Source organism: Strigops habroptila, chromosome 5 (assembly GCF_004027225.2).
Source record: "Strigops habroptila isolate Jane chromosome 5, bStrHab1.2.pri, whole genome shotgun sequence".
NCBI lineage: Eukaryota > Metazoa > Chordata > Aves > Psittaciformes > Psittacidae > Strigops > Strigops habroptila.
In genome coordinates, this window is record NC_044281.2 from 67992756 (window position 1) to 68005967 (window position 13212).

The following is a 13212-nucleotide window of genomic DNA, read 5'->3' on the forward strand; positions in this document are numbered from 1 at the left end:
GCTTTGCGGGATAGAGTTACATCCTTTCAGGGTGACCTACATTCTTTGTTCCTAGATGTGAGACTTTACATTTGGCTTGATTGAAATACATACGATTTGATTATGCTTAAACTTAACATAGGGTTATGCAGCCACAAGCATCCTTTGCCTCTTGCCCCATGCTTTGTGCCTTCTACAAAGCTTGGCTAATAATGATTTCAGATTTTTTTCAGGTTGCTAGTAAAAATATGTATATTTTTAAATGCTAGTGTAGGGTCCATAAGCTGTCTCTATGGGACCCTACTAGAGAAAGACCAACTTGATAATAAATCTGTCTTTACAATACCAACTGAAATGAAGTCATTCACATTTTAATAATTTCATGTTTCAGACATTGCTGAAATCTATTACAAAAGAGTTAAGTTTAATGTCATCAAAAAGATATTAAGTTGATATAAAACTGCATTCATACCAAGTTTCCATAATCTCATGTTAAGCAAATTTGTTATATTACCTCCCTTTCAGTTGGCTACTTAAGTCCTGTACCAGATGTGCTGTTATTTCACCTGAGCTCAAATTTAGGTTGAGAAATTTTTAATTACTTGGGCCATCTGATTCACTCATTATAAGTGCTGATAGAACATTTGCTGCCTTCTGGAACTTCCCTGACTTCCAGGGTGTATTGAAACTTGGTGTAAATGGACCACAGTTCCTCAGCCAGCAGTTTTGAATCTCTCAAACATGAAGCTTCCAGAGTTGCTGCTTTAGTTTTACGAATATTTGAGTGCTTGAGATTACACAGACAAGATGACCTTCTGGAAAGGATGCAAGTACTGTCTAAAATCCTGCATGCTATGGTAACCTCATTATATACTGAGATTTATTTTCCTACTCCACTGTGCAAAAGGAGATGCAGACTGCGGTGGGTAAGTGATACCTGTTCAAAGCATTCTAGGCAGATGATGATCTTATAATTTATCTATTTTATAATTTTGAGGGAGAAATTTCCCCAAGTGTTTCACGCTTCTGTGGAGTGGAAAGTACTATAAGAAGGAATAACACAACACTAGACTCATATTTTCCTGTTCCACTGTCTGTGGAGGGCTACTTTGCCATTTTGGACCAGAATCCTGCGTTGTCAGTGCTCCAGGCTCCTGTGGATGGCAACAATGACTCAGTTATTATGAACTGTTCTTTCGGGGCGGTATGCTTGTATATATGTACCCAAATGCGTGAAGTGAGAGCGCTTTTCAGACCCTGCTATGTGGAGCCCTGGAAGGCAGAACTGACTGTGTCAAAGGGTCCCTGTGAAAAGCCAGTCTTAAATCCACTGTAGCAGGGCCTGCTCTTATGTGGGGATGCGTAGCCCAGGAATTTGGGAGTGTCGAAAACTGCCATGCAGCACCAGATGACCCCTGCTGTCACTTCGTGGGTGACAGGCACTCCTGACTGCTCAAGGATAATTAATGAGCATTAATCACCTTACTGTTCCCCTTCCTGCGAAGGAAGGGGTGCAGTGCCTACTGAGGTCGCTCCAGGTGGTGGAGCAGATGCTCTGGTTACCTGGGATCACCGTACTCACCATCAATTATTCACGTTAATAATGAACACGTGGATCAAGCGATGTTACTAATCCCGACTCGGAAGAACGCGGACCCGAGTGCCGGGCTGCTGCGGGAAGAGTAGTTGGGCAGGGGGAGTCCCAGCGCCTCCCGTTAACGAACTAATTCTCTAACGAGGGTGGGCTCGGCAGCCCTGTGCCCCCTCCCGCCCCGGTAGCCGTCTCCTCCCCCGGAGTGGGGGAGTGACAGCAGCGGCTCCTGCCCCATGTGACTGGGGAGCGGCTGCCCCGTCCATGGCTTGGCCTCCCCCGGGCAGCAGCAGCTCCGGCTCCCGGGGAGGAGGGGCAGGAGCTGCTGCTCCATGGGGAGGAAGGGCAGCCCCCGATCCCCCCAGGCGGAGGGGGGATCCCGGGCCGCCTCCCCCTCCTCCCCGCTCTGGGCCTTACCCGAGGAGCTCTTGCTCCTCATCTGCTCCTACCTGGACGCGCAGGCCTTGGGCCGCCTGGGCCAAGTCTGCCGCCGCCTGCGCTTCCTCAGTAGCCGCGATCTCCTCTGGAGGCGCATAGCCCGTGGCTGCCTCAACTCCGGCTTCACCCAGCTCGGCACCGACCTGTAAGCGCGGCCTTCCCGGCGGAAGGGCGGGGGGGAGGCGGCCGCGGCGGCTGGGAAAGGCCGGGGATCTTGCGGCCTAGTTGGTTGCTAAGGGGCGTTCTGCGCTCCTGGCGTAGTCGCTAAGGGGGACTCCCCGCCGCCGTGAGGGGGCGGAGGGAAGGGGAGGCTATTCTCGAAACGCGGCTGCGGTGCCGTTAGTTTGCGCCAAGAGGGGAGGCGAGGGCACGGGAAGGGTCGTGGCGCTGTGCCCGCCGTGGGGCCGCCCCTGGGAGGGGAGGGACCGTGCGTGGTGGGCCCTGATCCCATCCCTGCCCTGGAGGGTTGGGGGGTTTCTGGGGAGGTGCTTCTTGTTCCGGCGAGGAAGCGGGCGAGTATGGCGGGGGCTTCCCAGGTCCCGCAGCGCCAGGCTTGGTGGAAGTGGCCCATGAAGTGTTGGGGCCTGAGGCCTCTCCAGATCATCTCTGTCCCCCAAACTTCTCCTAACAAAACACAGGGTCGGGGGCTTCAAGCTAAGGGAGTTGGGAGCATGAGGAGATGGAGGGAGCTGTCCTGTGCAGTTGGGGTAATTCCTGTGTGCCCATGCTCCCTCCCCGGTTCCGGGCAGTGGTCCCTGCCATGGGCTTGAAGACACCTCTGGGAAGAAGCTACAAGGGAGCAAGACCTGTGCTGGCGTCTTGAGTAAAGGCTGGGGAGTGGGCTTATGTATGTTACTAGGCGCAAGAGCCTTCGTGGTGTGGGGCCCCAGGCATACATTTCTTAGATCCTGTTAGTGGAGCAGCTTGCCGGTGTAGCTGGTGATGGCTGTCATAGAGAAGGAGACTCTCAGACTCTTCGTGGCTTCTGGGTTTTAAAGGTTTATGGGTAGGGGTTGTTACTGTTTTTTTCCCCAGTTCAACAGCACATCACAGGTTGAGAATATGTGCAAGCCCTCTTGGCTTTGCTGTGTGTGACACCAGCATCTTTCTGGATGAAGTGCTGTTGGGGCTTGGGCCTCAGCAGTGGTTGGTAAAGACCCAGAGATTGCCTTCCTTTCTCAAATTTGCTAGCTTATGAAACGCCATTCGGAGGCAGCCACACAATGTGAGCTTTCCTTGATAGTTTAAGGATACCAAGAGGAAGTTTGTGTTTGTAGGATGTATGAGTCCCTTCCTATGGTTTTGCTTTATCTGCCAGCCCAGCATCTTATTTGTCATCCAGTGATTCAGTATTGTTTCTGTAAATACTACGTTGACATGAATTGAAAGAAGGGATCTCAGGTTTTGAGCCCTATTTTGCTGTGTCATATTATTATCTCATCAATGGCACAGACTTCAGAGAAATAATTATGGCTTCTGCTAGCAGAAACAGAACTTCGGTGGTGCTGAAAATCCTTGTGTTGGGTTTTCAGGCCAGGACTTCAACCGATTCAGTCTTCACAGCTTGAAAGTTAAGCACATATTCCTTGGAAGTCAGCAAGAATAAGTGCAGCAGAATGGCTGTGCATTGGACTCTGTCTACTGTGATATATGATTTTGTCTCCTGAGGAAATGAAGTTCTGTATTTTTCATTAAGAATAAGGTGATACTATGCTCCTTCAGTTGCAGGAGGGATCAGGTGTACAGCAGAGCAGGTGCAGCATGTATAAGGACCACCACTTCCTCCTGCGGAGGAATGCAGGTCTATAAACAGCTATAGAAGAGGTTTGCTAGGTCAGAGGGTTTAAGTGAAGGAAAGGCTGCTTGAGTATCATAAGCTCCCAGGGATTTCAATGCTGTTAGGTTTGCTATGAACAGGGTTGGGTTTTTTTAGTAATTCTAGGATGTGCTTTTGTGCTGAGTCCTAATTTCAAGTTTTCTTTAAGCAACTGTAATACTGAGTGCTGCTTTTAGTACTGGTCAGCGCTACCCTGGTTCTAGGGAGTTCAATCATGGGTAACTCACAGAGTGACATTACAAGCTGGTTATGCAGGAACCTTGAGATATATCTGGAGGATGAATCCTTTAATTACTTTTAACTTCTTGGAAGGCTTGGACGATCTTCGGTTCTTTGAAATGGCATGCCAGGTCTTAGGAAGAGTGCCTGAAAGCCAAACACTTGTGTTCCCTGTGTGGAGTTCCAGCATCTGGGGGCAGTTGCAGAAGTTCTGATGTAGTAGTGTAGACAGTTCTGGCAACAGTTAGAAGACAAAGGCATATCGCTGCATCTTAGGGGTCTGGATATCTGTACATCTCCAGAAGAACCAGCATGAGTGCATGTGTTGAGTTGTACTTTTGTAAAATTTCTGCTTAGCCGAAGAAGAGTTTCGTCTTTGTGGCAGCTTGAAGGTTTTAAATAGCCATGTCTCTTCCATGCCACTTGCACCTCATGCATGTCTCCAAGATGAAGAGCAATCTCCAAGATTGCTGCTCTTGCAACCGAGGGAGTAAGATGTGTTATTTGACTAGCCAATACAGGTTAGGAAGGGAATGAGGTAAGCTTCTGGGCACGCAGTTTTTCTTGATAGTAGTTCTAAGCAGGAACTTGTTAGGAGGTTAGATTTGAGCTGAGTAGCCATTTAAGCTAAAATATTACTGGGTAAACAGAATGGTGATGAGGGTGATGGATAGCTGAACCTTCTTGATAACTGTGCTTTCTTAGTGATATGACATAAATCTTGAGTTTGTCAAGCTTGGCTTTGACTTGCTCAAGAGCTGAAGCTTCTGTTGCACATTCTGGATAATGTTGCATGAGGTGAATACTGGTTTTTGCTTTTAGGAGGTTTTTGTACAATACTGTCCGCAATTGAGAAAGCAAAGGCTGGAACCGTTTATGGTAAATGTACTTAATGATGTAGCATGCATGGTTCTAACATTAGATCTTAAACTGATGGTCCCTGGGAGGCTGGCAGAAGTTAAAAACTAGCCTAGGGAGTATTTACTGTTTAAAACAAAAAACCATCTCAGAATAGTTTGATCATTTCTGCTGTTAAATGACTTCTGATAAGCCATCTGTTAATGCTTTGTAAATAGAGATAAATTTGAGCCTGGAGTGTAAGATAGCTGTGAAACTTATCCCCCCACCCCCATTTCTCCATTTTTTAAAAGGGTGATTAACTTGAAAATGACACCATTCCTTTAAAATGTTGCTTCTGTTAGGTATATCTTCAGATAATTGTAATGAGAAGATCGGAGGGAACAGGCTTTAGCTTGCATGTGAAACAACTGTTTGCAGAGTCAGCTTGCTTATAAAACTTTTTATGCTGAAATAGAGAGGTAAATTTATTACTGTTTGCAAAACCTTGTGAGCAGCATGGAAAAGAGAAATTGTGGTATACCTGGAGTGATTTGATTTTAATTTTTAAAATTACCTACTTCTCATCCTAACTATGTACCTTTAAATATTGCCAGTTTGGTTATCTCGGGACACAGGCTTAAGCAATTTTAAATGGAGTTGCTAATGTTGTGAAAGGAAGATGTGGACTTAATCCCAGACACTGGCTGTTATGCTGAAAAAACATATTCACGACATTGACAGTCTTTCGTATTTGCCCTTTCTGATAGATTCAGCTAATAGGGAGCTGCAGATGTAAGCAAAGTTAAGTATTTAAGGTATTGACTTAATTGTGCACTTGCAGAAGAGGAAAGAAATTGGATTTGATCGATGCGTCTGTATGCTTCATTCCTTTGGGGGGGATCACTAGGTTCACATCAGTGTGAATTACTGTAGGATAGGGAGAGCAGGGCCTGACTTGGAAGGGTTCTTAAAGCACATTCTTAGAGTTAAAAATGTGCCATTTTTTCTTTGAATCAGCAATAAGTAAATGCTTAATAGGATGCTGTGTCACTATTATGGAAGTGTAGAGTGGGTTTAGATGGATGTGGTTCTTGGCACTTGTCCTACAAGTCTCTGTATGTCAGGCTGCCACTTTTTCTGTATAGTCATGTTAATTTAATGTATTGTTAATTTAATTTAATTCCTGTACTGCAGCAAGACCTTGTCATGGGGATGGTAAAAGGATAGTCCCTACGCTGAAGATTTTTTGCTTCACTTGCTTGTAAAAGCAGCTGAAGCAAGAGTCGAGCCGTGTCTTCGTGACATAAGGCGAAAGGAGCATTTTTGTTCCAAAAATGCATGGCAGCATATCACAGAAAAGTTAAGGCTTAAGAATGCCTTCAGCAGCTAAACTGTAGCTGAGCAGTAGCACAAAGGCTTTGGGGTTTTTGGTGAGCGTAGTGATATTACAGTTGTGTCTGGTAGCCTGTGTCTGTTTTGCCAGCTGTTGTACAGGCCCAGCAAGAGCAGTCTCTACTTGCTGCCTAAATAGCCAGGGTGAACAAGGGTTGGGAGGGGAAGAAGAGGCAGAGAGATGTCAACCAAGATGCCCTCTGTGCAGCAGGTCAGTGTCAGAGCCAGGAATAGCAGAGGGTGCTTTTAAGTTTTCATCCAGCGCCTGCCTGCTGGACCACCTTGGACTGGAGAAATCGGAGAGGCAAAGGGCTCATTGCAAGGTGGTTCTTTATTTAAAGCATGCAAGAAGGGAATAAAGTTGCAGCTGGGCTAAACTTATTTCCCCTTAGTTACAAAGGAATTTTAGAGGGCAACTTAAAAGTTGCAGCCTAAATAGCCTGACAATGTGCTCTTTGTAATATATTAATAGCTGTTGTCAAAATATAAACGTTCCACTGCATGTCTTCTCTCTCCCTGTCTCCTGTCCTGCCTTGCCCACTAGGAACATGGTATATTCTCCAGTTCAGAGATAGAGATTCATTAACTTATGATTTTATCATCTTTGAGTATTTAAGAGTTTGTGCAAGCAATTCTGTGAGTTAATAAAAGCTGTGTTTTCTCCAGATCTTGGAAGAATATATACACCTGCAGGAGCAGGAAATGGCCAACCTATGCAAGTCAAATCCTAATGCAAACTGCAGCAATCATAGGAGACCTCTGCCTCCAGTGCTGGCGGGGGAGGGAGTGTGAACGCCTGTAAAGCTGCTTCAGTTTCCTTCATCTTTTAAAACGTGTTTTACCAAAGTTTCATTACTTCGTCAGAAATGAAGTAGGCAATGAACTGGTGCAGATGATGCAAAGGAGAATACTCTGGGGAGGATATTGCAATAACGGCAAAAGCCTGGAAGAGGGCACACAGCTATTGCTTTGTGCTGGAAAAGTCAGTGGTTTTTAGAAACTCCTGTTATATTCGTTCCTATTGTGTCTACAGCACTTAGTTCTGGGCAGGTCAGATCTGCCAGGACAGCTCCACAATATTGAAACTGCTCCTTGTTCTGGGAATGCGAAATTGTTTGTAGGAGTTTCATCAGGCCTGCCTACCCTTCCCTTAAAATCTTCACGAGTTCAAAGGGGAGGAAGAATTTTATCTAGTTCAGGGCTTAAAAAAATGTGTGCTGTGCTTGCTGCTATTATCCCTGTAACCTGCATAAGTGAGCTAGCTATGGATTGTTCCACTCTATCAAAATACTACCCTGACAATCTACTCTTTCAAATCAGAATATATGTGACAACCATTGAGCAGCTGCAGATTTTCTCAGGTCTTCCCAGGGCCATGCCTGTTTTGAAGCAGCCCAGATTTCATCTCCAAAAAGCCTACGTAAGTTCACGTTAAAGGCCAAGCCCTGCCTGGAGTTTCCAGCCATGATCCCATTTCAACCACTTGTAGGGGAGAGGGCATTTGATGGCAGGATGGTCTGGCGAAGCCTTGGTGGTGATGTTTTTTTGGGAAGCCTATGTGAAGGCACGTATCTTTACTGCATGTACGGAATTTTTTCTGCATCTGTGATTCTGATTCGAGTTTTTGGCTTCTTCATGCAGCTGGAATCGTTCACCAGAGCTTGAGGTGGAGAGGTAAATCTGCACAGACTGGTAACTGCCTGAGATAGCATAGACACACTAGAGGAGGCAAGAAACAGCGAGAGAAGTCTGCAGAGCTCTGTTCCATCTTGGAGTTATTTGAACCCGTGTCAAATAGGAAGGGGGGGAGCACAGAAGACAGGCTGAACCTGGCAGTAAGCTAAGTGTGGGTCACGTGCTAAAGGAATTCAGGTGGAATTTTTGTCGTGGAAGAGCCGTTTTGAAAGCTGGCTGACTTGTTGAGGACAGCAACAGGAGCTCCTGACAGAAATAGCTTTTCCCTCTCGGCTGTCTGTTGGTGGCCTGTGACTTGTAACTGCACTGAGACCCTGCCACTCAACAGGTGTGTCCCCATTACACAAATAAGTGCAGTTGGTCCCTGTGTTGGCCATCCCTGCCACAGGGCCAAGGCTGAAACTGGGGCTTAGCTACTGTGACCTATTTGTTCCTCTCTATGACCCTTCCAGTCAGGCCTGAGGCAGGCTGGTGACAGCTTTTATGCACACAGCAGATTTTGTCCACAGAAGAGATTCGGTCTCAGCAGGTCTCTGCAGATTTGCATTTCCAGATGAGCTTTTCAGCACCTAAAATGTAGCAAAATGTGAAGGACTTTGATGGGTTAGGATGCCCCATGCAGCTGGGAAAATACACAGTATGACATGTTGGTGTTACCTTCGGTAACATGGTATGTGGTGTTGCAGGCAGCATTGTTTTGGCACATGCTGAAGTTGTAGATGGCTAGTAGAAACCTCCCTAGGATGCAGTAAAGCACAGAAGCTCTTGCTATTGCAGAAATAGCATTTCTGATGGCAAAGGACTTTGGCTTGGGAGGGAATCAGTGAAGGCAAAAGCTGTTGGAGGTGAAGCTTTAGGATGAGATGTGCTTAGTCTCTGGCTGAGTGATTCTTTCATTGCTTTCTGCTGGGGCCCAGGCCAACAACTGCCATGGTGGCTGAGGTCACCTGGGTCAGTGGTGCTGTGGGGGGATAGTCCCAGTCTCTCACTTCAGCAGCTGGGAAGTGGGTTCCAGAAGGAATATTACATTTCTTTTAGTAACTCTGCCAAGAAAGAGAGGAAATCCATAATTTGAGCAAAATACTTTTAACTTTTCTTGTAGGGTGGGGTGAGGTAGGAAGGGGGAAATGAAAAATCCTGTATGATGGGTTGCTTGGGATGGCTTTTATCCTGGAACACTCTCTCGGGCTGTAAGAAATGTTCAGCTTCTCTTTCGTACTGTGACAAAGTCTTTGTAAAGGGAGCTTCCATCACGAGTGCATGCAGTTGGAAACATGCGTTATCTCAGGTCATGTATCGCACTTTATGATTTGGGGTCCTGATAGAATGCTTTTGGGGTTAGTTAACTAACAACAAAGATAGCCTTGCTCTGATAGGCTTTAAGAACATTTTTGTAGACTCATAGAGCGGTTTGGGTTGGAAGGGATCTTAAAGATCTTATAGTTCCAGCTGTGGTGCCATGGGCAGGGGCACCTTCCACTAGACCAGGTTGCTCAAAACCCCATCCAGCCTGGCCTTGAACACTGCCGGGGATGGGGCAGCCACAGCTTCTCCAGGCAACCTGTTCCAGTGTCTCATCACCCTCACAGTAAAGAATTTCTTCCTAATATCTGATCTAAATCTACCCTCTTTCAGTTTAAAACCATTCCTCCTTGTGCTGTCACTATATGCCTTTGTAAAAAGTACTCACTGACTTTCTTGTAGGTCTCTTTTATGTACTGGAAAGCTACTCTAAGGCTCCCTGGAGCTTTCTCTTCTCCAGGCTGAAGAAGCCCAACTCTCCTAGCCTGTTTTCATAGGAGAGGTGCTCCAGCCCTTTGATAATCTTTGCTGCCTTCCTCTGTACTTGCTCCAACAGGTCCATGTCCTTTTTATGTTGGGGCCCCAGAGCTGGATGCAGTATTCCAGGTGGGGTCTCATGAGAGCTGAGTAGGGAGGAGAATAACTTCTCTTGACCTGCTGGTGACACTCCTTTTGATGCAGCCCAGTATATACTTGGCTTTTTGGGCTGTAGGTGCACATTGCTGGGCCATGTTGAGCTTCTCATCAACCAACACCCCCAAGTCTTTCTGCTCATGTCTGCTCTCAGTCCGTTCTCTGCCTAGTCTGTAGTTGTGTCTGGGCTTGTCCTGACCCAGGTGCAAGACCTTCGCACTTGGCCTTGTTGAACTTCATGAAATTTGCACGGACCCACCTCTCAAGCCTGTCAAGGACGCCCTGGATGGCATCTCTTCTGTCCAGTCTGTCAACTGCATCACACAGCTCAGTGTCATCGACAAGCTTTCTGAGGTTGCACTTAATCCTGCTGTCCATGTCACTGACAAAGATGTTGAACAGTGCTGGTCCCAATACTGACTCCTGGGGAAGAGCACTCATCACCAGTCTCCATTTGGACATCGAGCTGTTGACCGCAGCTCTTTGAGTGCAACCATCCAGCCAATTCCTTATATGCCAAGTGGTCCATCCATCAAATCCATGTCTCTCCAATTTAGAGACAAAGATGTCATGTGGGACAGTGTCAGATACTCTGCACAAGTCCAGGTAGATGATGTCAGTCGCTCTTCCCTTATCCATCAGTTCTGTAAACCCATTGTAAAAGGCCACCAAATTTGTCAGGCATGATTGTCCTTAGTAAAACCACATTGGCTGTCACAAAGCACCTCCTTATTTTCCATGTACTTAGCATAGTTTCCAGGAGGATATGTTCCGTGATTATGCTGTGCAGTGAGGTGAGACTGACCGGCCTGTAGTTACCTGGGTCTTCCTTTTTTTCCTTTTTTAAAAATGGGGATTATGTTTCCCTTCTCCAGTCAGTGGGAACTTCACAGGACTGCCATGACTTCTGACTAGCTTTAATTTAATTGAGTTTCCACATTCAGTGTTTGCTGTTTGCTTCATCCTGTGTTTCTTGCCGCCTTTCTAGGATGTTGGGCTGTGCTTCAGTTGTTCTCTGAGGCAGGACTCTAGGTCCTGGTAAAAATAGTAGTCCTTCCTCAGTGAGTCAGCCTTCATCAGTCTTGAAGTTCACTGTTGGGTTGCTTCTGTGTGAACATGAATGCCAAGATCTTGATTTCACAGTGCACTTAAGCACGTACTGAATTTTAAGCATGTGGCTTTGTATTTTGCTGGATTGCATATTAAGAAAGGTCAAGATATTAATTGGCTGGTGGATAGTGGTCCCTCCACAGCATTGTACAAAGCATTTGTGTTCATAAGGTAGTTTTATCTCCTGACTCTTTGGATGTTTAATCCAGTTGCTGAAGTGAGAGGTACTTAGTTAAGTCAACCACTTGGTGTGGATGTGTGAGGTCTGCTGATTATCTCAGGTCATCATGGAACAATTCCTTAAGATTTGCATGTATAGAAAGTGGGTTGATCATGATTGAAGCAAAATAGTCTTTGCAGGGGAGAAAAGGGTCTTTTTTTATCAAATGATTAAGTTAATAAGGTGATGCAATTTTTAACTGTGTAAGATTTGAGAACTGCTCTGGTGCATTGCAGTGATGCTCACCTCATTGATGTATTCTGGGAGTTGCTCCGGGAGATGCTGTTGAGGAAGCAAATCAAATTATATCTCGGCACTTGATTCCATCACTGGGCTTGATTTAACTTCTCTTCTGCTATAGGGGATCAAATGTATCTGACAGAAACGTGAAAATCCTTGCAGTTCAGCCTCTGCTGCCCTGATACCAGCAAAGGGGAAGGATGCCTCAGTCCAATTTCTACATTCCCTTCCTCATGGCCTCCATATGTTCCATCCCCTTTCTTGCCTCTATTGTGAATAAATGTCTGAGAAATAAGGGATCAGTGCTTCTAGGATATGTTTAAATTAGCTGGATCCAGAATTGCAATATGGCAGAGGCAGGCTGGATGAATAATATCTCTATTAACAGTAAAACAAACAAAAAGACAAAACAAACAAATAACCCTCCAAAACCCCACCAGCCTGCCATCATATAGTTCATAGAATGGTTTGGGTTGGAAGGGACCTTAGAGATCATCTAGTTCCAACCCCCTGCCATGGGCAGGGACACCTTCAGCTAAACAAGGTTGCTCAAAGACCTGTGCAACCTGTCCTTGAACACTGCCAGGGATGGGGCAGCCACAACTCTGGGCAACCTGTGCCAGTGCCTCACCACCCTCGCAGTAAAGAATTTCTTCCTAATATCTCAGCTAAATCTACACTCTTTCAGTTTAGAACTATTCCTCCTTGTGCTATCATTGCATGTCCTTGTACAAGGTCCCTCTCCAGATTTCTTGCAGGCCCCCTTTAGATACTGGCCTCCAGGTTTAGATACTGGGAAGCTGCATCAAGGTCTCTGCAGAGGCTTCTCCAGGCAGAACCTACCCAACTCTCTCAACCTGTCCTCATAGCAGAGGTGCTCCAGCCCCTGATCTTCATGGCCTGCTCTGGACTGGATCCAACAGGTCCACGACCTTCTTATGCTGGGGGCCCCAGAGCTGAATGCAGTCGGCTATAGTTCTCTCCACCCAACCCTTGTCCCTTCCAGGCAGGAACTTTTGATTCATGTGAATGAAAGAGGTGTCTCTTACAGGAGTAACTGCAGTAGGGAACTGGTACTGTGGGCCAAGCCACTCTGTGACTCCCTTCTGAAATTCCTCTTTCAGCAGCAGGAGGATCAAGGCCTGCCCCCCAACTAAAAAAGTGAGCAGCAGCGTAAGATGGAGGCTGCTTATTTTGACCTTGGATTCACCCTTCTTGGAACCTTGGAAATTACATCTAGGCTTAGTAAGGTTTGTGCATTGAGCTCAGGATGTCTGGTTGGGCCAGTACGTGTTGGGAGGGGGTTGTGGCACGAGTGTGTTTTCCATCACTGTGCAAGCTGGTGACTTAAAATCTGTACATGGGGAGAACTTCACTGAGGGTTGAGCGTGGGGAGGAGAAGCCTTTTGGTATAATGAATGGAATTGGATATAGGCGGGGAGCCTGAGTCCTGTCTGGGAGAGTAATAAGCAATGAGGAGAGGAGGCTGCTGGACCTGACCTGACTTTTCAGTGCTGTGCATTCCTCATCTCAGGCTCTATCTGGTCCCACGAGCTCCTGCAAGTGCTCCCTTTAAAAAAAAGGAATTCCTCTTCTTGCAGCCTAAGCTAACTCTATGGGTTTATTGATTTATTGATTTATTTATTTGTAAGGGTTAGGAGAAATAAAGACCTCGTAACTTCCTAAATTCAGTTTTATTTGGTGGAGCTCTACTGA

General features: G+C 46.2%; 1 protein-coding gene across 2 annotated transcripts in view; it reads left to right on the forward strand.

The window, feature by feature from the left end:
* The first annotated feature begins 1767 nt into the window (after window positions 1-1767).
* The window catches only part of FBXW4 (F-box and WD repeat domain containing 4), a 62487-nt gene continuing 51042 nt past the window's right edge, over window positions 1768-13212 (forward strand). The window contains exons 1-2 of one of the 2 annotated variants that reach the window (XM_030486122.2): window positions 1790-2153; window positions 7938-7970. In XM_030486122.2, the coding sequence (XP_030341982.1) occupies window positions 1903-2153; window positions 7938-7970 (284 nt within the window). In that variant the 5' untranslated portion in view covers window positions 1790-1902. Of the gene's footprint in view, window positions 2154-7937; window positions 7971-13212 lie in introns of both variants that reach the window. The other variant, XM_030486123.1, reaches the window with a different exon arrangement.